At 39.4% G+C, this 25645-nt stretch overlaps 1 protein-coding gene across 4 annotated transcripts in view; it reads right to left on the reverse strand.

The window, feature by feature from the left end:
• PID1 (phosphotyrosine interaction domain containing 1) overlaps positions 1-25645 on the reverse strand; it is a 269964-nt gene that overhangs the window by 127960 nt on the left and 116359 nt on the right. For all 4 annotated transcript variants that reach the window (XM_011951957.1, XM_011951958.1, XM_011951959.1 and 1 more), the window contains one exon: positions 23506-23652. In XM_011951957.1, the coding sequence (XP_011807347.1) occupies positions 23506-23652 (147 nt within the window). The remainder of the gene's footprint in view (positions 1-23505; positions 23653-25645) is intronic.

Below are 25645 nucleotides of genomic sequence, written 5' to 3' on the forward strand. Positions count from 1 at the left end.
CTCAGCCTCCCAAGTAGCTGGGACTACAGGCATGCGCCACCATGCCTGGTTAATTTTTGTATTTTTAGTAGAGACAGGGTTTCACCACATTGGCCAGGCAGGTCTCAAACTTCTGACCTCAGGTGATCTGCCCATGTCAGCCTCCCAAAGTGCTGGGATTACAAGTGCGAGCCACCGCGCCCAGTCACATTTTTCTATGGGAACAAAGTCATGTGAAAAGAGTAAAGAATCCCCACTTCGCACTCGAAACTCACCATTTCGGCTAGAGTTTAGAAGTATTAATAATTAATTTCATAGCTTAGGCAAAATGTCCATTGTTCCAAAAGTCATCATCAAATCTTCACACTAGCTATGAAGTTTAGGAATTAATCTTATTTGTAAATTAAAAACCAAGATTCTGGCTTGCATGAATGATGAAGATCAGCTAAGCGAAGATCAGCTAAGCGATGTTCGCTTCTTAAAAGTGTTTGTTTGGTGAAAAATGCAACAAGACTCCGTCTAGGTGGAAAGATGTGCTAAATATTCATTTACCTCAATATCAACCATTGTTAAACAACAGTGATATGAGGGTGGGCAAAAAGTTAGTTATGGCCTAGTACTATCATCCTCCTGTCTGGGAGCAAACCCTCTCTAGAGCAGGATTAAGCTATCTCAGAAAAGAGCAACGTAGACTGTAACAATCTTTATAGTTTTTGCATCCGGTTTCTTGAATATTCACTTCTTTGTTTCCAGGGACTCCAGATGATGGCACTTGGTAGTACCATCTCCTTTTAAAGGTATATAGACTGCTCACTTCTGGGAGATGGAAGGCTTAAAACTGGCTGTAAGAAAGGAAGGATATACTTATTATCTCAGGGGATAAAGAACTAATAGACAAATAAGGCCTTATTCTATCTCCTTAGGGTCATGACTCCAATGATCTTCTGAAGACCACAGCCATCAATGTTCCATGTGTGACATCAGGAAGAAGGGGTACCCTTCAAGTTCTGACTCCTTTGTACTCACCTGATGGGCTATCACAATTCCAGAGAAAACAGTCAACATTCTAAAGCTGCCTTTTGAACCACACGATTCAGCATAAAAACATGAGAGATCCAGCTTTCGCTGTCACTATCATTGCCTGCTTTTCTGGCCTTGAAACTGACCAAAACTCCTCCTGCTTATTACTGGCATGGATTGCTAGAACTTCAAAACAAAGTTTCAAGTGCTAGAAATTCTCAGTTGCTCTCTCATTCACACCATTTTGCATTTTCTACGAATTAGCTTTTAGACTCAGGTTACAAATTAATCCAGGCTCATTATGTAATTAAATGTTTGATTAGGAGCATGAATTAACATATTACACAGAGGCATATAATTTTATGAGACAAACTCTTTAATTCCAGTGAAGAGATTCACCATGGTAACAAATTATCTGACCCATCCAATTCAATATGTAATTCAAAATGATTTTTCAAATTAACTAGAAATGCTGTCATTATTAAATATGTATATTATAAGGTATGCACTGCACCGTAGGGATTTTATTAAACACTTAGGCAAAAGATGAGAGAATTCTAAATATGTTTTCACAAACACAAAGTAAAGATCCAAGTTGAAATTTTGAAAAAGGATAAAAATGTTGACAATTTTGTTGTAGCCAATGCTATGTGCTTTAATTTTTTTTTAACCTGGTGACATTAGGAAATGGTGCATTTAATGCATTTTTAATCTTTCTGTGATATCTTGGTAAGATGGCTCGTAGCACTGTACCTGGAGATGGATTTATTTTGATTGCTAGATGCAATCTGTATTAATCAATCCAAGGCCAAGTACAATTTAGTTTGCTACATCAGGCGCTGGATGGTATGCAATTGTTCACAGCTGTTTCTAATTACACCTTGATCCAATAATAACTAAATATTGTTTAAAGTTCTGGCAGTGACTACTTAAGGCGATGTGCAAGATCAATAAAGGAAAGTAACACTTCCAGGCATAAGCCTGCATAAATTAGAACCTGTAGAAAACACAAACACCATTCAGTAGGTGGCACTATTCCCTCAGCCAGAGCTCTCTTCATTCCCTGTGACTTGAGTAGTCCTCCTATGGCAATCACCTTTACTAATTTCTTCCATGGAATTATCTGACCTAAATTAGTATCAACAGACTAACCTCAAATATATTGCCTGGCTTCTTCCCTTTGAGATACACAACCCAGATGAAAACTATGTGAACTGCAGGTGCAAGAGTACAGAAGTTTGATTTCATCTTAAATCCTTCGATAATTAGGTCAGCATATCGTTACAGGTTACCTGAAAGTAAATTAATTCTTCACACCCATTATCGACAACTCAATTGATTTGACCTCTTCCATTGATATTAGCCAATGAGCTAACTTAAAATATTCAAACAAGCCAATGAGCAGGTCTTTCAATCTCAGCATTATTGACATTGGAGCTGGATAATTCTTAGCTGGGGAGAGGAGGATCCATCGTAAAAGTTTTAAAATGTTGAGCAGCATCCCTGGCCTCTGTCCACTAGAAGCTAGTATCACTTCCCTAGTGTAACAACCAAAAATACCTCCAGACATTGTCAGATGTCCCCTGGGTGGGGACAAAATCATCCCATTTAAGTACCATCAGTCACCTAGTGATTCTTCCTTTTTACTAAAGGAAGATCTCTGGCTTCATTGCCAAAGATTGAACTATTCTACTAGCATTCTTTCAATAACAATGTTTACTATCTTTTTCTTTTTCTTTTTTTTTTTTTTTTTTAAGATAGAGTCTCACTCTGTCACCCAGGCTGGAGTGCAGAGGTATGATTTAGGCTCACTGCAACCTCTGCCTCCCAGGTTCAAGTGATTATCCTACCTCAGCCTCCCAAGTAGCTAGGATTATAGGCACCTGCCACCACTCCTGGCCTTGTTTTTTTTTTGTATTTTTAGTAGAGACATAGTTTCACTATGTTGACCAGGCTGGTCTCGAACTCCTGACCTTGTGATCCGCCCACCTTGGCCTCCCAAAGTGCTAGGATTACAGGCATGAGCCACCGTGCCCGGCCACCGTTTTTATCTGATTCCAAAAGTTAAAGCATGAGCATTGTTTAAAAACGTTGATGCTAAAAAAGTACAAAGAAAAATAAAAGCCATAAGGAATGGTCCCAGACTATGATAATAACTGTTCTAAATTCAAGGGTATCACCTTATTTTTTGTGGCATAAGGATGAATGCAGAGTACTTGTAATACTATTTGATTTATTAAAATCTTAGAGTCATGTGGCAGTATTAAGCATGATTTAATGGCTATACAGTATTCTTTCCAAGAGAAACACCATACTTATTTTAGCCGATCTCTTATAGTAATATGTTGAACTTTTCATCTGATAACAAATGTTAATGTATATTATTTTTACTATGTCCCTGGGATAAATCCCCACAAATAGAAATTTTAAGTACTAACCTATTTTAGTTCTGCCCTCACACAAACGGAACATGAGAGAGAATGAAGAAACAAAGAAAAATGAAGATGGGTAATAAAGAAGAGGAGAAAATAAGAGAGAGAAGGCAAAAATAAGAGGAGATGGGAAAGAGAAGAGGAGAGAAAGATGAGAGAAAGGAAGGAGGGAACAATGGACGGAAGAAGTGGAAGGGTCTCGTTTCAGTAGAGGCTAATCTAGAAATGAACATGTGTGGCATAGCCTCCACTTGTTTTCTCTCTCAGGTTTTGCATGGTTCATGTGGTTTGTTCTCCGACAGAGATGACAATGCTCCTGCCCACCGTTCAGAGGGCATACACTTCAAATTACTTATCCTCTTTCAATTCTTCCTGTGACTGGCAGGCACTGGTAAAATGGCATATAAAAGTAAAGTGAGAAACCTTTAAAATATTATGCTAAGTCAAAAACGCCAAACTTATGAGACCACAAATTGCATAATTCCACTTGTATGACATATCCAGAATAGGCAAATTCATAGAGACAGAATTACACTTACAGAAAAACTATGGTCCATCATAGGTGTGAACTCAGAGCTCTGGGGTCTGCAAATGTACACCCACATAGACTACTGTATGAAAAGAGTAGTATTCTCCTTGGGTGTCACTGATGCAAAGTACTATATAGAAAGGTTGGGATAAAATTACAGTAAAACCTGGGGCTAGAGAAAAACCACTATTCAGTACATCCAGTTATCCAAAACAGTGCTGGACTGAGGGATATGTGGATGAGGAGTGATGCATGGCATAAAAACATTACATATCCAGAAGGAAACTGGGGGCAGCAAGAAAGACTTGAAGCTAAGGACAGGTCATGTTTAAGCGGGGAGAAGAGCAATCATGTGACATGCAATACTCAGATTATTAGCAACATGCTCAGTTTTTGCCTGTTGATTAATTAATGGAACGAGGTCTGAAAACGTGGTCAGTAAACATAATAGGCAGTTTCTGAGATGGCTTCTGACAATGTTAGGGTGGCTCACCTCCTAAAATCCATGACTTTTTACTTTTGCCTTGAGTATAAGATGGATTTGGTTATGACTTGCTTCTAAGATGCCACTTCCAAGTTTAGGTTACAAAAGACTCTGTTGCCTGTCTTGCTCACCTGCTCTTGCTGTCTCGCTTGCTCAGATGAAAGCCAACTGCCATGTTTTGAGTTGCTCCAGGAAAGGCTCTTGTGGTAAGGAATCGAGAAATCTCTGGCCAACAGGCAGCAAGAAGCTGAAACCATCAGTCCAACAACCTGAAAGGAATTAGGTCCCACCAACAATCACCTGAACGAGGTTAGAAATGGAGGGTTCTTCAGTTGAGCCTTCTGATGAGACCACTGCCTCAGCCAACAGCTTTACCGCAACCTCAGGAGACACCCCGAGACAGAGGTGGTCAGATAACCTGAACTCAGACTGCTGAACCACAGAAACAGAGAGATAATGTTTACTGTGTTAAGCCATTAATTTTGAAGTAATTTCTTATGCAACAATATGTAACTGGTACCACAGGGATTTTCTGGTATTTCACTGGTTACCAGACAAAGATAATTGTTTCAAAAATGCAATTTTCCCCCTCTCAAACTTAGCCATATATTAATGCCTCTAAACAAGTTACCTACATATGAAAATAGCTGCTTCTGCTCTTTACTGAATTAAGGATAATGAACTGTTTATCCTCCATTAAAAATCAATGAACAAATGGCACTTTCTCTCTTTGATTTAAATCTATTGACTAGTTAGCTTGAACCTCAGGGACACAAAACAAAGGAAATTATTAGTGCTATGTCATCCCCTGAGAAAATTCAGACAAATCTTCTCTTGAAATTCTCTGTCCGCCTTTAACTTAAAACTATTCGCAGCAGTAATGGACAACAGCACTGATGGAGAATACTAAGTAGCAGGTTCATATATTCTATGCCAATACTTACCACGTATCTTTATGGTAAACATGTTTCTCTTGGAGAAATGAGCCATAAACTAAAGTCTATGCAGCAGAAAAATCCAACTCCCTTAAGTCAAGGGGGTGTTTCCTACTACTAAGCTTTACTTTGCTCATCATAATGACGGAAAACTTCAAAAGAAAGATGAGAGATTATTTGTATTTTTTATACATTTAAGAATACTAATAAAATTAAGTTCATGATCTATTTTCTTTAATCACAAAACCTCTGCACACATCATCAGTGTCAAGTAAAATAAACTGCATTGAGGAATGCCGTTCTCTGATTCCTCATAAATAGCTGCTCTGTTTAACACATTTGAGAGGGTCCCAAGAACAAAAGAACAGAGAGAATAGAGTGATTTCTGTCAAATACGCTACACTCATTTGTATGAGTAAGTAGCTTAATTGTGACACGTGTGTTTTAACAAAAAGGGCTTGAGGTCCTGAGTGTGGAAAATAGAGCACCCCTACGTATCCTTTTATCACACTTTACCATAAAACAGATTTAAGTTAATTTGTCACAGTAAAGATGACATTTATCTCTTACCAGAGGACTAGCTTTTAATATTGACTACATTTCAAATCAAGGACACTAAATTCAATCTGATGTTTCCAATTAGATACTAACAGTTTAAATAAAATATCTCATGGATCAAGGCAAAGAAATGAACAAAGTCCTGAAGGCAGGTAATGCACTGTAAAGTAAAGCAATCTGTAGGTGCTGAAAGACTCACAAAAATAAACAAAGTAACAATAAAGACAAGCAGACTCTTCTACTTAAAAGTGCACAGAATAGGTGAATTTATGTCAAATGCATCTGCCTCAATTATGCATGCAATTTAAGCTCCATAAACCAGCACTAAGAGTTATGCTTTCTATAAATGAAGCACTTCGCCTGGCTAATTTTTAAACATGCACACATCAAGGCCATTGAAAGCAAGCTGAATGAACTCCCCATTGTTCTGTTTGAAAAACTAGAATATGCACAAGAGACTTTGCAGATGACAAATAAACCCATCGACAGTTCCCTAGGTAGAACAGGTGAAGATTTTGCTTTGTGCAGATGTTCAAAGAGGGCCAGATTAAAACAAAGGGGTATAGATTCCCTTCACACTACGCTCCCCAGAAAACAATGGACCCTTAGCTGGTAGAATGGAGAAACCACATTCCTAGAGAAAGGCAAACAAGTTCCTGGATCCCTAGGCAATAAATGACAGCAAATTTGCAGCCTCCACTGTCTGATATGCAGCCATCACTGTCAAATCAGGAAGCAGCCCCTGCCCTCTCTCCTGGACCCTCAGAAGGGGGAAGAAAACAGCAAAGATATTCACATCACCAGGTGTAAAAGCTGGCACATCTGCTGTAAAAACTGTGCTCTAAAAACACTCAGTGCTTATAAAAATTGTACTCAATTTTAACTCATGCAGTTTCCCTCTTCTATCTGTCCATCACCAAAATCCGATTGAAATTCCTGCTCTTCAATATAGGTATCAAGAGCATCTTGCAGAAGTCCCTGCATTTCCTCTAGAACTCAGTAGAATACCCATTTGATTTGGGTGATCACTGAACCAAGCCTGGAAAAGAAACAAGATACCCAGTGGCCCAAGGTCTAATGTTCTACATTGTGTTCTCATGGGGTATAATGTAACCCTCCTCAGAAAAAAAAAGGATCATATTTGTTGTAGGCAGTATTTTTTGGTTCTCCAGTGTTCACTCCCCCTCTTCTTCATTCCCAACATATCTAATTTTCCTTTGGGAGTCCATGCAATTTTAGCAAACGGACCCCATGCCTGGCACTATGATAGGAGAAAGATCCCCAGCTAGTATATTTCACTTCCTGGACTGAAATGATTTGTTTGGGGCTAGACAAGTTACTTAAACCCATCAAATCAAAGGACCATCAGTGCTTTTGCTGGACAGATGAGGCATAAGAGTGTAGAAGGAGGAAAAAAATAGAAAGCGGGTGGGGCAAAGAGCACAGAGCGATAATGGAACAGGGGAAGAAAGAAGTAAGAGAAAAGGGGCACCGAAGAAAAGAGAAATAAATAGAAAAAAATAAAAGAGGAAGGAAGGAAGGAAGGAAGGAAGGAAGGAAGGAAGGAAGGAAGGAAGGAAGGAAGGAAAGCTTCCCTTGACCAAACACTCCCTTGGAATACATGTATTTTTAGTTTTGCTTTGTCATCATAGTCAGGGCATTTAACCTGTCTTTAGCTACACTTAAAAGAAACAAAAAGGGATACAGTGTCACAAATGGCACTTCTTTCACAGTGATGGCACAATCATGAACGAGTCAAATGCTGCAGCCTAAAGACAAACCACTACAGATTAATGAGCTAGATGAAGAATCTATCCTACAAATACAATGAAAATACATTTTGCTCCACCCACGGAATCTAAGATTTTCCATATTTCACACAGTGCTGATCTTAGCATCTTTATCCTCTAAGAACATGTGAACTCTTCTAGCTGTGAACTACTGAACAAAGAAAACACACACACGAATACACACACACACACACACACACAAAACAAACAATAAAGACTAAATCTAAATATCCCAGCACTGAGAAAGTCACTTTTCCTTTCTCCAAAGAAATCTTGATCTACAAATGTAGAGTCTGCCCTAGCTAATGAACCATCTTGACTATGATAACTGGCTGCTAGTTGTTAATAAATCTCAGACCGTGGCCAAAGTCGCACGAGTTATATTTCATTTTAATGTCTTTAATGTCCACACAAATGATGACGAGTTCTCTCCTTATCTCTCCCATGATATAGTAAGGAGGAACAGTCTCAGCACTGGAGGACTGGCCCAAGAATGAAGAAAGAAAAATACCAGTTCTGCTCCTGCACCTGTTTGCTAAGAATATCACTTGGCCTGATAGGTCAAGGTTTTCTCACCCTCCACATGGGTCCAAGAGAGGATTTTGGTCTTGATCAGAATATTTGACATTGGTCTATCATTTTCTCCTCCTGAAACAATAGCAGATATTCGTGAATGAGCTTGGCATGCTTTTCTGCAAAGCCAAGAAGCAGCCTCCATGTCCTTAGCATGGTACTCCAGGGCCTCATCCCCAAAGCATGCTACGTATGCCCCAGAAGGTATGTAACAGAATCGCCTAGGTTGGGGACAGAATATGTTAAAATTTCTATTTATAGTTATTCTTATCTTCAAAAATATGAAATAAATTTCAGCATTACTAATGCTTAATACACAGGCCGACACTGGCATCCTCCACCAATCCATTTGTCATATAATCAGTGTCACATACAGAATTAGAAGGATCCTAAGGGAGGGTGGGCATCCTACAGTGGGAAAGGAGTTGATGGGACACTTCACCAGCAGGATCACACAGAGCTTTACAGTTCACATCTGCCCACTGCAGTGAATTTATGGATTACAAATCTGGTTTTAATAAAATCCAGCTGACATTCTACAAATAAATGACAGATTTAGGGTAATTCAAAGAGTGCACACACACACAAACGAGAAAATGGTAGAGCTGGTGTAATTCCTTCTCCTGGCATATGATCTTTTCTACCTTATTCTGGGGTGAAAACTGATGATCCAATTGCATCTGACAAGAAGTCAGTCAAACAATATTAAAACTACCAAAGCCATGTGAAATTCAGTTTTATATCCACTATTGTTAAAGAAGAGCCTTGCCTAAACTAACTATAAGAGAAATCCATCATAATTAATAAGATATACATACAATATTATTTATTCCTAATGTAGCTCATGCTAACATCTCTACTTTATATTTGTTTTAAAAAGACATAATAAACCCTGTCTCTAAAAATACATATATACACACATAATAATTAGTAACTATTATAGAGATTTGGCCTATGTATTAATACATTTATAATTATCAGTAGTGTTTCTTTTGTTTAAAGGGGTCTGTAATTTAAAAACAAAAAATGAGTAGGGTTCCTGGTAGAGGATCTTACTGAGCATGAACAAATAAACTATTTTTTTTCATTGCCCTAACAGGTCTGTACATTTCCTTCCTTCGACTCTCTTTGTCTCAGACTGACTCTAGTACATATGTGGCAGGATGACTTCTCCTCCTCCCTGCTCCTTCTCTTCTGGATGATGACTCTTGCTATGGAGGAGAAATGACATCAGGGCTCTGTTGGCATAATAAGTATGAAGACACCAGGTTTTTACAACATAAAACTTTCTTTTTTAATCTTCAAGACTAAGGTCTATTTCTCCTATTGACAATTAATGTTGAGGATCCTGAAGCTCCCTTCCCCTGGAGGTCCTTCTACCTCCAAACCAGATGTTCCTGATAGACCAGGATCCTTGATGGGGCTGCAAGGAAGGGCCAAGAAGTAAAAAGACTTTAGGAAATCTGGAAGGAGAATACAGAGGGCAGAACAGAAGAAATGGGACTTTTACCCACAAGCAAGGTGGACTCGGAATGAGTTCTCTGGTAAGTAAGCACCTGCTTTGCACCATCCCATGAACAGACTAATAGAAAAGTGTTTCCATAATAGTGGATGGCACAGTTCCTGCTCTAACACTTATTGCAGGCATACTAGGTGGAAACATGAGAATTCCAGCACTGCTCATAAGTGTCATGAAAACAACTCTTAAAGAGAACGCATTAATCAATCAGTGTGGGGGCAAACTCATTTCAGTAGGATTTTTAGCTTACAGTGTAACTTTCCTGGCTCCCAGGATGATGAATTTCATTTATCCTCATTACTTCCTAAGTAAATTATTTTATAATTCCTGGATTTGGCTTCTGAAGATGCCTGGTGACTCATAAATGCCAATCTGACTAATGTCTCATTTAGAGCACTCAGTACGCACAGAAGCCCAGACATCATTTCTCTTGCCAAGAAACAAATGTATAATATTTTCATTAAAAACAAAAAAATGAACAACTGGCACACCACGGAACACATCTGCACCTGTTGTTACAGTGGTTTTTATATTCTACTAGCTGGATAGTCAGGAGCTGAAATACCCAGGGATGTAATGGACAAAAAATCCCTGCTCATATTTAAAAGAAGACTTTATGATCTTTTTAAGACTCTGCATTATTTATTGCCATTTTTTTGTCACCAAAAAATGTCATACCTTATTTGTCACCATTTTGTCTATAGTTCATCGACCTCTACACTCAAAACCGGAGGGGGCTGTAATTTGAATGGCAGTATTTTATTTATATAGCACTGCTCCCACAAAGAAGTTCAAAGTACTTTATAAATATCTCTTTAAACTTGAAAGTAACTTAAGTGTCACTGTCTTCATCTTAAATAAAGACACAAGAAAGGAAAGTTCAAATGGTTAAAATTAGCAAGTTTCCAGAGAGGATTTCTGGGAAAAGATGGCAAATTGCCCTTCAATATGTATCGCCTCTCCTTCTCCAAATTCACTAAATTGATCATAATGGAAAATGTTAAGTTGCAAACGAAAAGGAAAAAAATGAATGGGAGAGAAGACAGTTAACATATCAAGGGTTCTAACAAAGATATGGAAGTTTCAGAAAGCCCACTGACTCTACATACCAAAGCTACATTTTCCTAAGCAAATTTCATAAAACTGATATTTTGACCTAATCTACATTTATCATCCGTCCTTATTTCTTAAATGGCTCCCAAATTAGGAGGGCAAGTCAGGATTTTCCTTAAGGTTGCTGAACTATTAAGAAACCAGATTCTCCAAATTAAAGAGGCCCATAACCACTAACTGGATGAAGTGGGTGAAAATCCACACCAAGGCACATAACCATAAAATTAAAGAGGACCAAGAGCAAAAAGAAGATCGTTAAAGCCTGCAAAGCTTGGGGGGTGACATGGTTCGGCTGTGTCCCCACCCAAATCTCATCTTGAATTGTAATCACCACGTGTCAAGGGAGGGAGCTAGTGGGAGGTGACTGAATCATGGGGGCCATTTTCCCCATACTGTTCTCGTGATAGTGAGTTCCCACAAGGCCTGACGGTTTATAAATGTGGCACTTCCCCAACCCCTGCTGCTATGTAAGATGTGCCTTGCTTCCCCTTCGCCTTCCGCCATGATTTTAAGTTTCCAGAGGCCTCCCCAGCTGTGTGGAACTGTGAGTCAATTAAACCCCTTGTCCTTATAAATTCCCCAGTCTCAGGTAGTTCCTTACAGCAGTGTGAAAATGGACTAATACAGAGGGGAAAGTCACATACAAAAGAATACTAGTATCTGAATCAAATGGGATCAGGTTCCTGAAATGTAACAAAGGATCTTAGAAGTCAATGGGTGGTGTCTTCACAGTGCTTAGTAGAAATTATTTCCAATCTGCATTTCTATACCAGCCAAACTTTTGAAAAGGTGAGAGTAAAATAAAGAAACTTTCAGATATAAAAGGCACACAATGTTTACTTCTGGGAGATGTGCTCCAGCGTAACACAGAAGTAAACTTAAAAAGGGGAAGAAAACAAAGGAGTATCCAACACAGCAGAGTAACAGATAGAAGTCCCTGACTTATAGGAGTGCAGCTGACCCAGAGACAGAGTCTACTCAGGAACAAGAGGACGAGGAACTCTCAGGGTGAGATCCTCAGGAGGAGATGAAGAAGAATACACTATGTCATATAAACCAGTAGTTGGGGAACGTATTGATAGTCATATGCCAAATTTGATAAAGCATTTGTGGAAAATTAAGTGTAGGTGTACATAAAACTATACAATTCTAAAAATAATATATATTCTAAATTGAACAATAAAGGAAATAAAAATTATGCTGCACTGATGGGTCCTTTAGTTATCACACAGATACTGAGTTCGCTAAACTTTCAGAAGTAACTGTATTAGCAAAATGGAGGAAAGAGAGTGAGTATAGACATTATGGGCCTAAATCTACATCTACCAGAACAGAAAGCTAAAAAATATTATCTATCATAATGGGATAAAGTGTAGTGTTTGGATATATAAAGGTAAACACAAGAAGAAACTGCCAAAATAAATAATTATGATCACTTCTTCAAGCAGGACTGAGGTGTGCAGAAGGGATGAAAGAGACGCGGTGGCTCAAGCCTGTAATCCCAGCACTTTGGGAGGCCGAGACGGGCGGATCACGAGGTCAGGAGATCGAGACCATCCTGGCTAACACGGTGAAACCCGGTCTCTACCAAAAATACAAAAAAAAAAACTAGCCGGGCGTGGTGGCGGCGCCTGTAGTCCCAGCTACGTGGGAGGCTGAGGCAGGAGAATGGCGTAAACCCGGGAGGCGGAGCTTGCAGTGAGCTGAGATCCGGCCACTGCACTCCAGCCCAGGTGACAGAGCGAGACTCCGCCTCAAAAAAATAAATAAATAAATAAATAAATAATAAAAAATATTTGATGTTTAGGTTTTTTCACTGTTATTTGATGTTTTCATCTCTGCAAGTATTGCTCTGATAAAATTTAAAACTCAAGGGAAAAATTATCACTTACAAGGAAAGTCCAGGTTTATATCAGATTTCACTCACCATCTATATTGTTTAATGCTTTCGTACCTAAAGCATCTTTTCTTTCATTTAATAAACAAAAAATTACCCTCGGAGTAGCAGGTAAACTTGTTCTCACATTTGGTTCCCTCAGTACAGATTCCTCTAATGCAAAAGGTGAATGGAACATTGAAAGTAAGAATGACATAACAAATGCTGAATATATATACTCGAGACAGTATTTTAAACGTTAACTTCTTACATTTAAGTATTACATTTGTATAAACCAGATTTTAGTTTTGAAGTTACTATAATCTTTGGAGAGTCTCTAAGAAGTTATACAATCTCCGCTGGAAACCATAAGGCACATTATTAATGAATTTCTATCAACTTAATTGGTTTTCTGTGGGGTGTTTCAATGGTTGGCTAACAAATGAAGTCTACCGCAGTGGAAATATAGTTTATCCACAAAATCAACCCAGAAAAAGATGTGGAATAGTTAACTTTTTTTCTAAATAAACAAACCCTAAATTCAGATAATAATTAAACTAAATTTTCAGAACTAAACCAACAAATTATTTCAAAGACAAACTCTCTAAACAGGAAATCATAAGGGGAGAATAACTGCATAACAAGGTACTTCTCTCAGACACGCATATTATACTCATATTTCCCACATCATTTTCAAACTTCCGCTCAAAGCTTTACTCAAAGTGAGGACAAAAATATCTATTCACTGTCCCTGTGACAGTACTGTGAATCTTTTACAAACACTGTTTGATGTGCCCACTATATTGGAAAATAACAAACTATAAATGTTCACATTTGTAGTACAAAACCTGTGTAGAACAGGTTAAAAAAAAACACAGGTTTTGTGCAAAAACCTATATTCTATATAAAATGTTAAGGTATCTCTTCTCTGTCAGGAATTGTGATTAAAAAATGAATTTTGCTCAACATATGAGTAAGATGCTAACTTTACAGAGCAAATTTCTTTATCATTCAATTTTTTAGTAGCTTTCTGAATTCCAAGAAAACAATTTTCTTAGGCTTAAGAAAAAATAAACATAACCTAAAAAACTGCTGAACTGAGAATGATGGCTTCCAGCCTCATCCATGTCCCTGCAAAGGACATGAACTCGTTCTTTTTTTATGGCTGCATAGTATTCCATGGTGTGTATGTACCACGTTTTCTTTATCCAGTCTATCATTGATGGGCATTTGGAGTGATTCCAAGTCTTGGCTATTGTAAATAGTGCTGCAAACAGAAAACCAAACACCACATGTTCTCACTCATAAGTGGGAGCTGAACAGTGAGAACACATGGACACAGGGAGGGGAATAACATACCCCAGGGCCTGTCGGGGCGTCAGGGGCAAGGGGAGGGAGATCATTAGGACAAATACCTAATGGATGTAGGGCTTAAAACCTAGATGACAGGTTGATAGTACAGCAAACCACCATGGCACATGTATACCTATATAACAAAGCTGCACGTTCTGCACATGTATCCCAGAACTTAAAGTAAAATTAAAAAAAAACAAAGATGAACTATGAACACTGCGTGCATGTGTGTGTGTGTGTGTGTGACAATTTTTACATTTTTACAATTCCCCAATTATAAGAGAACCATCTGTAGTAGGGTGAATAATGGCCACCCAAAAACATTACATCCTAACTCCTGGAACCTATAAATGTTACCTTACAAAGAAAAAGGCTTTCTGCAGATTTGATAAAATGAAGGATCCTAAGATAGATAGATAACTGGATTATCCAACGGGCACTAAGTCCATTCACAAGTTTCCTTATAAGAAAGGAAAGCAGAGGGAGGTTTGATAGACAGAAGAGAAGGTAACATGACCACCACGCAGAGATTGCCGTGATGTACCCACAAGCCAAGGAATGCCTGCAGCCTCCTAAACTGAAAGAGGCAAAGAATGGATTGTCTCCCTAGAGCCTCCAGGAGCAAGACCCTGCTGATGCCTGGATTTCTGTCCCATGATGCTCATTGTGGCCTCCAGCCTCTAGCTCTATGAGAGAGTAAATTTCTGTTGTTTCAAGCCACTAATTTTGCCAGGAAGGAGCCTTCAGCAAACCAGTATGTCATTCTTTCAAATGTGTTTGAGTAGCTTTACAATTACTACGCTGAGCACATGAGACAAGTCTGACACCAGACAAATCACAAGTTAAATGGAAAAACGTCACTTTCCCTGAAACTTATGAAATTCTGATTTGGGCACAGAGAAGAAACAAATGCCTAAGTCACTGACTTGGAGCTTTTTTCCAAAATGTTCCATTTAGAATGGAGTTTCCTATAAACTTTCCAGACAAACTTATAACATCCAAATACATGTTTTCTTCAGTGTTAAAAATTTAGATAATGCAAATAAGCAAAAAAATAGGAAAATCAAATTACTTCTGTTCATATTTTAGTACATCTGTCCAGCATTCTATTATGAATGTCGATATATAATTATTTTATTTTACATTATTGTATAAAAATGGATACTAATAACATGTTATAATCAACTTTTTATATACTTAATACATTATAAATATTTTCCATACCAATATAATTTCTGCAACAAAATTTTTAATGACTGCATATTTTTCATAGTATTGCTGAACAAAAATTGCATATTATCTTTTTCACACATTTAAACTTAGACGGTTTTCTCATTTTTTTCACTAATGAATCTTTGCTGATCTCCCAGGAGGTTTTTTCTTTTTTTTTTTTTTTGTACTTTAAGTTCTAGGGTACATGTGCACAACGTGCAGGTTTGTTACATATGTATACATGTGCCATGTTGGTGTGCTGCACCCATTAATTCGTCATTTACATTAGGTATATCTCCTAATGCTATCCCTCCCCCCACCCCCTCCCCACAATAGGCCCCGGTGTGTGATGATCCCCTTCCTGTGTCCAAGTGATCTAACTGTTCAATTCCCACCTATGAGTGAGAACATGTGGTATTTGGTTTTCTGTTCTTGTGATAGTTTGCTGAGAATGATGGTTTCCAGCTGCATCCATGTCCCTACAAAGGACACGAACTCATCCTTTTTTATGGCTGCATAGTATTCCGTGGTGTATATGTGCCACATTTTCTTAATCCAGTCTGTCACTGATGGACATTTGGGTTGATTCCAAGTCTTTGCTATTGTGAATAGGGCCGCAATAAACACATGTGTGCATGTGTCTTTATAGCAGCATAATTTATAATCCCAGGAGTTTTTAAAATCAAGAAGTAGACTAATTTTGTCAGTAAGAAAATTATAATCTTTGTCATTTGCCCAAAAGTTAGGCTTTAATGTCAAATCTGACTCTCTAAAGTAAAAGGACAAGGATTTACTGACCCTCACAGTATGGGGCACCTGGAAATAAGTAATTTGAAGCTTTCAGGGATCTCCAGAGAATCCCCCCATGGGACAACAGCTCTACTGCACCCACCAATCTTAAGAGTGACCCCATAAACAAGTCTGTCATTCAACTCAACAAGCGTTAAGTTAGGGTCAATTCTATGTGGCAAACCAGAGAAATCAGGCAAAGTTATAATCTTCACTCCAAACACCTGTATCAGCTGAGAAGTTTTAATTCCTAGTATGAAAAGACTTTAGTCAACAAATAACAAAAGTGAGGTCACAAAGGATAAAGAGCTTTGCCAAAGCCACCACGGCTGTCAGTGGAAAAACCAAAGTATAGAATTCAAAGTTCTAAGTTTGGACCTGTGGCCAAGAAGTTTACATTAAAACCTCTAGGTACACTAGCAGTAGCATAAGGAGTCTGTATTTGAACATATATTTAAAGATCAACACTCAAACAATAGATGGAGGCTTCAGTTACCCCTGAAGCCATCTCCACTTTCTCTCCTGACTCCTCTGAGACTGGAACAAGGAGGTTAGGAGAATGGGTACTGGACAGGGTGGAGAGGGAGAGGCAAGGCTGAGGGTGGCTTAAGTGCCTGCTGGGGACAGGGAGATTCCTCCGGTTTTCAAAAGCTTCCTTTTCCATTGATTCTGCTGGCTCCTTGGTCCTTAAGTATCAGAGGCAGGTAGATGTCTGTATGCGAGTGAATAATCCCGACAATATGCAATGAATTCTTGTGGATGTAGAAAGAAAGAAAAGTAGAAAAGAAGGAGGAAAGGAGAGAGAGAAGGAGGAAAAAAGGGGAGAAAGGAAAAAAAGGAGGAAGGGAGGGAGGGAGGAAAGGAGGGACGGAAGAAGGAAGGGAGGGAGAGAGGAAAAAATTTTTACAAGTCTACAAAGAGTAAAAATTGCAGAAAAATAAAAGCTTGTCTCTGAAACAACAAAGGTTAGCTCATACAAACTTTTAGCTTCCTGCATTTGAGGAGACAAGCAGAAGTGAATGTTTTGATTTGTTTACAGGAAAGTGTAAGAAAGTATAAAGAGAAAATAAATATCGATCACTCTGAATTTAGATTAAAACAATCAATGGAAACCACAGGCTTGAATCTAATCATATATATATAATATATTACATATATTATATATACATGTATTCTGTCTTGACATTGAAGTCAGAAACTTACCTTGCAAAAACAAAGTCTGTATAATTGGCATAATAGGATTCAATAAATGCCCAAAATCCAAGAAAAGAGCTATAGAGACGCATGTGATGAGGATAGTCACACAATAAAACCAACATTTTCATTTGTGTTAAGGAGTAAAAAATGGCCCTTTGTCTAAAATGAGAAAAAATGAGAAAACATGACTTTATTTCAAGTTAAATACATAATTGATCAACGGAACCCAAAGATTTAGGTGTAGAAATCAGATACACGTGATGCTAATTTCAAATACACTTACATTCAAATCAAGAGTCCACATCATGAAATAAGTTGGATTACTGGAATTCACTTCTCAGACTGGCCATTTTACACAAGCACTCCATGGTAGTATTTGAGGGTTACCTGCGGAGCCTTCAGCTCAGAAACATCTCCTCTCTGTTTCATGAAACTGTAATCAATCTCTTCTTTTCTGAGAGCTAAGGGACTACTACTGTTATACCTGAATGCAAGGAATCTCAAAAAAGGCAATCTAAAAATTGTTATGGTTTACACATCATTAACTCCTTCCTGGAAACTAGTTTGTTTGACAGTTACCCTCACAAATGGGAAGATATCAGTAGTGCCGTTAGATGGGGCTTCACATCAAGCCAGGCCAAATGCCTCACTCAGGAGGAGGCAAGATTTGGGTACATGGGGCCAAGCACATGGTGAGCACAGGCCTACGTGAGGGGCCGGTGGGACACTAGGTAAAGGACGAAGGAACAAGCACTGCTGGATAGGCTACAGAATCAAGACACGGACACCCTCAGCCTAAGATGGGAGGAAACAGAAAGGAAGGGGAGCACAAAGAAATATCTCATTCTGGCTGGGTGGTGGCTCATGTCTATAATCTCAGCACTTTGGGAGGCCAAGGCGGGTGGATCACTTGAGGTCAGGAGTGCAAGACCAGCCTGGCCAACAAGGTGAAAACTCCTACTAAAAATACAAAAATTAGCCGGGCCTGGTGGCAGATGCCTCCAATTTAAGCTACTCAGGAGGCTGAGGCAGAAGAATCGCTTGAACCTGGGAGGTGGAAAGATTGCAGTGTGCTGAGATCACACCACTGCACTCCAGCCTGGCAAACAGAGACTCAAAACACAAACAAAAAAAAAGAAGAGCGAGAGATAGAAACAAAGAAGTAAAGAAAAGAAAGAAAAGAGAAGAAAAGAAAAGAAAGGAAAAGAAAAGAGAAGAGAAGAAAGGAAAAGAAAAGAAAAGAAAAAAGCAAAGAGGTCATGCTAAATTAGCCTGTTCACCACTGACATCCAAGGTTGCCTCGGGGACCAAGAGAAGCATCCCCCTGAAGCCAACCCTCAGGGCTGACCTCAGACGCTGGCCCGACCAGCCAGATGAAAAGGATGTAATGGAAAGACAGCCAGGGACTCTCCCAATCAAGGCAGACAGATTCAGTCCCAAACAGGAGACCCATGTCAACAACTGCAAATGATCCTGCTTTTCCTGTTCCTACACACACGCCTCCCCTTGGTATTTCTCTTCTGGGTTACTTCCCTTTTGCAACTCAGAGAAATTCTCATGCTCAGAAATTAGCAGCAATCACAAACTTTATAAAACATTTTAAATAAAAGACATATGTTATGTGCTAAATCCCCAATTATGCATCAGTTTGTTTGTGACAACATTGCTGCTATTTTGCTTTAACAGTATAAGCACTGTGGAATGGGTACTGTACAGCATCCACGTGGTCATATAGGAACTCAGTGGGCATTTTGCATTGGTTATATATCTACACATACAATTTTTACAAGGCATATGACTTTATTGTAGATTGCCTTTTTTTTAAGAAAACTACATTTGAGAATCTGTGTGGTATATCTGGGTAAAATTATATGATATTTTTAGTATTTTCCTTATGCTTTCTGGTTTCTGTAAGAAAAGATAAAATTCCAATCCAGTTAAACAAGGTAAATCCTCCAGCCTTGCACGTTTGGAAGAAAGACAGCAGGATGGGTTGGTAGACACGAAACTCAGAATCCACCAACGAGTGTGTAACAACTCACCTGCCAAATCAACTAGCCCTTAAATTCTTTTTTAAATTTTTCATAATGTCCATGAGATCCTGATATTGACCTATGAAAGGTGCACAAGCAGAAGCCGGCAGAAAAGAAACAGCTTGCTCAAAATCACATGACACAACTGGCTCACCTGTTTCGAGAGACACCTGTGGATAGACATGGAACCCACTCAGTGGCAGTGGAATCCGGTGGGGGGAGCACAGGCTGTGGAGTCAGAATGCTGCAGCTCAAATCTGGGCTCTGCTAGTTACTAACGAGGGACCCTGGGCCACTGAGATGAACTTCTCTATGCCTCAACTAGTTCATCTGTGAAACGGGGCTACACCTGGCACTTAAACCGTTGGGTTGCCATGAGGATGAAATGGCTCTATGACAAGAAAAGTGCATAGATGACTGCTTAATGCATTAATCAACACATGTTCTTTAGTGTCAGTTCTGTATTATTAAGACTTCTATTTCGATTTTTATTACTATGGTCATCATTATTATCAGTATTTTGTGACGGCTTTGATAACTTCAGCGAATGGAGCTGCAAGTCTCAATGCAAAGGAGGGCAGCTCCTGCTGGAGGATAAGGCGGCACACACAGTGCTGACACCTGATCCAGTAATTCCAGAGCCCAGTTCTTCCTTAGAAGCCAGCTTTCTGGACTGCGATAGCAAATCCACCAAATCCCATTTTCCATCCTACCCCCCACCTCCCAGGTTACGTGTCTGTTCATGTCACTCACATTGCTCTTGTCACATTACTCTGCAGCTCAGAACTTCAACCTCCAAACATGGTTCGCCTTCATGTAAATTACATGGTATAATTGAAAGTGCAGGTTCCTGTTTCCCACCACTAAGCCGAGTGTCTGAGTCAAAATCTCTGGGAAGAAGGTACAGGAGTTTGCTTGCCAGGGAATTCTGATACTCACACAAGTTTCAGAAGTACTTGTGGTTTATTTATTTGGGCACTTGTCTTATTCCTTCTATTTGGTTATACATTGCATCCCCCACAATACCTATTTTTATTCCTTTTTCCACAATACCACGTACACAGTAGGTTTTCAATGACTATTAATTCAATAAATGTTTGCTAACAAGCTGAAGCCACCTAGGATTCCATCTTGCTAGATAGGAGGAGAAAGGTGTGACAAGCCAGGATTGCTGCAGCAAAATCACACACAGCGTCTGATACTCCAAACAGCTCCAACAAGAGTCCTAATGCACTGCCGTGGGTTGTACAGTTAAAGAACTCTACTCCAGGAAAAAAAAAAAAAAAGTGGCTGCAATAGAGGAGAACAGACAAAGACCCAGCTGCCCGAAACATGAATAGCCTAGCAAGGCACTCCCGTCAGCACCCACGGAGAATACAGATCAGTGGAAAATGGGAAATCTGAGATGAGCGAGGGTCTCAATGGTGCTCGCCAAAACCCATTTCCAACTCCCCTTTCCTTTGCTTCCTCCTACCTCTTTCCCTCCCCAAACCCAAAGTTATAAGAACTATTAGGAAAAAAGAGCAACTACTGTGTGAAGGCCGAGGGTCCCGTGAGCTGGCCCTGCAGCTGAGCCTGGGCTACATTGTGTTCATTATTCCTGGGAGGTGTGAGCCCGAAAGAGCGTTCCTTCTGCAGCTGGCATCTAGTGAGCTAAGTTACTTGCAAGAATCAGAGAGGAAACACTAGACTTTGTTCTTGAAGATGATCAGAAAAAAATTGGGGAAGATCTAAAAGGATTTTAAACCAAAATTTCAAGGTTCAAATAGATCATTTTTTTTTAACAAAACTCAGAACACAAAAGTGACACTGTCCTTGAGAATTAAAGAATACAACACCAGTCCCTTTCCAGTTAAAACTTAAGTGTATTCTGTTGATAGTATACAATTTGGAGAATTACGCCTTGAGGGTTTTCTTCCTTCAGATAGGACAATAATGCTGGAAAAGCCCTCAAGAGGTGTTCGCCCAGATTCCTGACTCCAGGGTTATGATTATCTATGCCTGGAATCGCCTCCTCAAGGTTTCTAGGGATGGAGAGTCCATAAATTTTTTATAGTCGAGTGGAATGTGTTTTTCTCCTTGAATGCAGAAGTTCTTCCTGGTGTCCAAATGAAATCATTGCCGATTTCCTTTGTCTAGCTAGCCACACACACCGAGGCCAGCACAAGCAACCCTTGCCCTCTTTGGCACACTCTTCTGATTTCCTACAATTTTTTTTCAACGTCCTTTTAAAAGTAAAATAAATGAGCACAACCTAAGGCAGTACACAGAAAAAAGTAGTCCATGAGACATGAACCCTATAATCCTTTTCAGAAAAATGATGGTTTTTATTCGAGCAAATATTTTTCTCTCTCTTACAAACACACACACACATTTATTTAATATCTAAATTAGATTGTCAGATTGCTAGGTATTTTTATTTTAAAACTGTGTGGTTTGTGCTCTTCCCATTTTAAACGTACTTTATAGGCTTTATCACACTTAATTCTCCTCCATATACTTGTCCCTACTGATTTCATCTTGCTTTGAGGTACCATCTTCCCTCATAGGAACAGAAATCAAAATAGCATTAATAAATCTTCTGAAGAATGTATAACGAATTTGATCTCAGATCACTTTCAAATTTAATGAGTACTTTTATAATTCCCTTCTATCATCAATTCACCAAAAGCATTAAATGCAATGGACCTAACGCCAGTTCTGTTGATTCACTCTCTCCTGTTAAGGCAGAGCCACTGACAATAGCTCTTGGGAAGCTGGAAAGTCACCTTATCAGAATTACCATTTAAAATCACTTCAAAATGAGTCACACAGCTCATTTCCCTTATCCTTATCCCATCGATGATTCCACACCCCATCGTAATTAGAATGAAACCTAAACTCACCATGACTTCAAGACTCTTTCCCCACCCAGCGCCACCACTCATCATGACTTTCTCAATTTCTCAGGTATACTGGCCCATTCCCTGCTGTTCCCAAACATACCAAGACCACCCACCTCATAGAATTAGTATGTCCTATTCTTTTGCCTGAAAGATTCTCCTGCAAGTTCTTCACAAATTGGATCTCTCGCTAATCATGCTTGTTTACCTAGATTTTCTCCTCCCATGCCCCCCAGCTAGCAGTTAAATCCCACAAAGATGCTGGTGGGTTTTGCCCACACTGTGACTCTGTGCCGGTCAGACAGTGAGCACCCAATGAATATGTGTGGAATGAATGAATGTGGGTGAGGTTTTGTGCATACCACCATCACCCAAGATTGCTGTAGACGCCAACCTGACCACAGCTATGTAAGAACTGATTCCTTAACACTAAGTAATAAGGAAAAGGAGTGTATCTCGAAAGCAATAAGGAACACAACAAGGAAAGGAGTGTATCTACAAAGTTATGAAAGAAATTCATATATAAATGCATTTTCCTTGTCCCTTAGTTTATTTCCACTACTCAAAACAAATTTCTGATGATAAAACATATTCTTTGTGATCTCTAAATTGATTACGATATTCATCAACTCAAGCAAAAGAGAATATTATGTGAGAAAAAATCCAAAGCTTATCAAAATTATATTCTAGTTTTGTTTCCATGTTGGCATTAAAGTTTGCATAAATGAAAAATGCTTTTTCTGGATTCTGGGCCATGAATATTAGTATAAATTTTGAGAACTAAAGCAAAGCAAAAATGCAAAATTATCCCTAAAGGATTTGGAGAGTATAACTGTTAGAAAACTTGATTTTGTGTGTTTTTTTTTCCCATTCTTTAAGATATGTTTTATTCAGATTGAAAGAACAAAGGGAAGAATTATCATTAAGAACTAAACTTTTCTTGTGAACGCCAAAGTTCCACAGAGCTACAGAAATCACAAAGAGAATACAATTTTATTCACATATACTAAAACCCAGGTCTTTAACGGGTTCCAAAAGTGGTAGTGCTATGTCATTAAGAAAAATAAAACAGGATATGAATTCAGTCTACCATCATTCGTGAGTTTATTTTGTTGGTCATTTTATGTTTTCATTCTTAAAAATGATTACCATTGTGAAACACAAGTCTCAAGCCCACACATCCTTGAGGCTCCCTCACCAAGAGAACCCCTGCTGACCCCGTGCCCCATACCTTGCAGCCACTGTGAGTCCTTGTCTTCATCAGCGGTGTGGTCGTGCACAGCTCAATGGCCTCTGGTTCATGGAAGATGACCGCTGGGAGAGGTTCCTTTTTCAGTGTTAGGACATTCAATTTAGACTTCAGCATGGTCTGAAAGTGCTGAAAAGAAGAAAAATAAGCCACATGTAGTTTAATCACTTAGACTTATATGTCCTGTAATTGTACATTAAACCCAATAGCAACTTGTTTGTTTTATTGACTCTGTTCTATTACAGGAAGCGAAAAGATACTTAGTAAAACAGAGGAGGGGGAACTGTGTCTTCTCAGGACCTCAGGACGTCACTCAAATGAAACTGTGGAGAAAGTCAATCCCTAAGCAGAGTCCACAGAAACTTGACTTAGTGGTAAAGTCACCTCACCCAGGACATTATGTTCTGAGAAGCTCTTCCAAGGTACTGTATACAGATGAAATTGTGGCAATAGAATCCGTGTAGATTCAGCTACACAAGATGTTTGGAAGAGGATGTTACAGGGGTTAATTTGGGAAAAGTCAAGACATTGTAGAAGGAGAACAGATAAAAAAGTACACAAGACTTCTGTTCTCTGCCTTTCCAAGCTCATTCACGCTGTAGAATCTTAGGAAATTCACTACTTTAGGCTAGACCATTTTTATCTGCTGTCTCAGGCCAGGACCCTAGGTAAATATTCATTTCATATGCAACTTCTGTTGGCTCTTGTGAAAGACGCTCAGAATCCAACTGGATTCAATTACTGCTATCCATACCACCCAGTCTAAGACCACCTTTTCTTGGTCTATGATAATGACATCCAAACTGTTCCCATCACTTCCCACTTGGTCCCTATACAGAGATTTGCCACACAGTCACCAGAGAGATCCTTCTAAAATCTAACTGTGCCATGCCACCTCTGCTCAAACCCTCCTATGTCTTCCCATAGGAGGGTTTGAGCATGGAAAAATTCCAAGTTCTTACCTTGGCCTTTGAGACCACACATGATTCAGGGACCTACTGCCTCTCTGATTTCATCCCCCATCCCCATCCTCTCAAGTAGGGGTCCAGGCACAGTGTCCTCCTTACTATTCTGAGAAAAAGCCAAAGACACCTGTGCCTTAGGACCCCTGATCGTGTTGCTCCTGTCCTAGGTATCTGCAAGTCTTGCTTCCTTGCCTCCTTGAGGTCTCTGATCAAATGTCACCTCATGAGACAGCCCTTCCTCATCAAAATATAAAGCAGCCAGCATACATATACACACACAAACACAGACACATGCCTGGCTCCATGTGCCTGCAGCCTGTGCTTAGTAGGACCTCACACTCAGAAGGACTCCATGCTTGGTTGAATGTCTTTGGCTTAATGTCTCCATCTTGAAAGTGGGAGGCCAAGGAAAGGGGATGACGTGAGGTCAGGAGTTCAAGACTAGTCTGGCCAACCTGGTGAAACCCCATCTCTACTAAAAATACAAAAAGTAGCTGGGTGTGATGGTGAGCACCTGTAATCCCAGCAACCTGGGAAGCTACAGCAGGAGAATCACTTGAACCTGGGAGGTTGAGGTTGGAGTAAGCCGAGACTGCACCACTGCACTCCAGCCTGGGTGATAAGAGCAAGACTCCATCTCAAAAAAAAAAAAAAAAAAGAAAAAGAAAAAAAGAAAAAAATAGAAAGTCTTAATAATTTTAGTTTGAACTTCTGTTCTGTAAGGGAAGTCTGATGGGACAGTGGAGCACAGATGTGAGTGGATAAGAAACACAGAGTGTGTGCATCCCCCATCCTTACCACCCACCTTCACAGAGCATTAGTCATGCCCCATAAAGACAGAATTCTGTTGAACTCATGACATGTAGGAATTTAGCAAGAGTCAAAGTGAGTACAAGGTAAGTATTTAAGCCTATGACTTAAATAAGCAGGGGCAGGCACAGCCCCAAGAGGCCATGTCTTGCAACCAGAACTTGCTTCAAGTTCAGAAAGAAATTAGCCTTGTTCTAAGAAACAGGAATGATCACTGAATCCTATCACATCCTTTCCCGCTTGTATTATTTCCCTCTACAAGGCAACCACCTACGCTGAAATGATGACACAGAAGGAAAGGGAAAGGTGGGGCAGACACAGTTCCTTTTCCTTTCAGTCCTTCCTTA

The sequence above is a fragment of the Colobus angolensis genome, unplaced genomic scaffold (assembly GCF_000951035.1).
Source record: "Colobus angolensis palliatus isolate OR3802 unplaced genomic scaffold, Cang.pa_1.0 Scaffold33, whole genome shotgun sequence".
NCBI lineage: Eukaryota > Metazoa > Chordata > Mammalia > Primates > Cercopithecidae > Colobus > Colobus angolensis.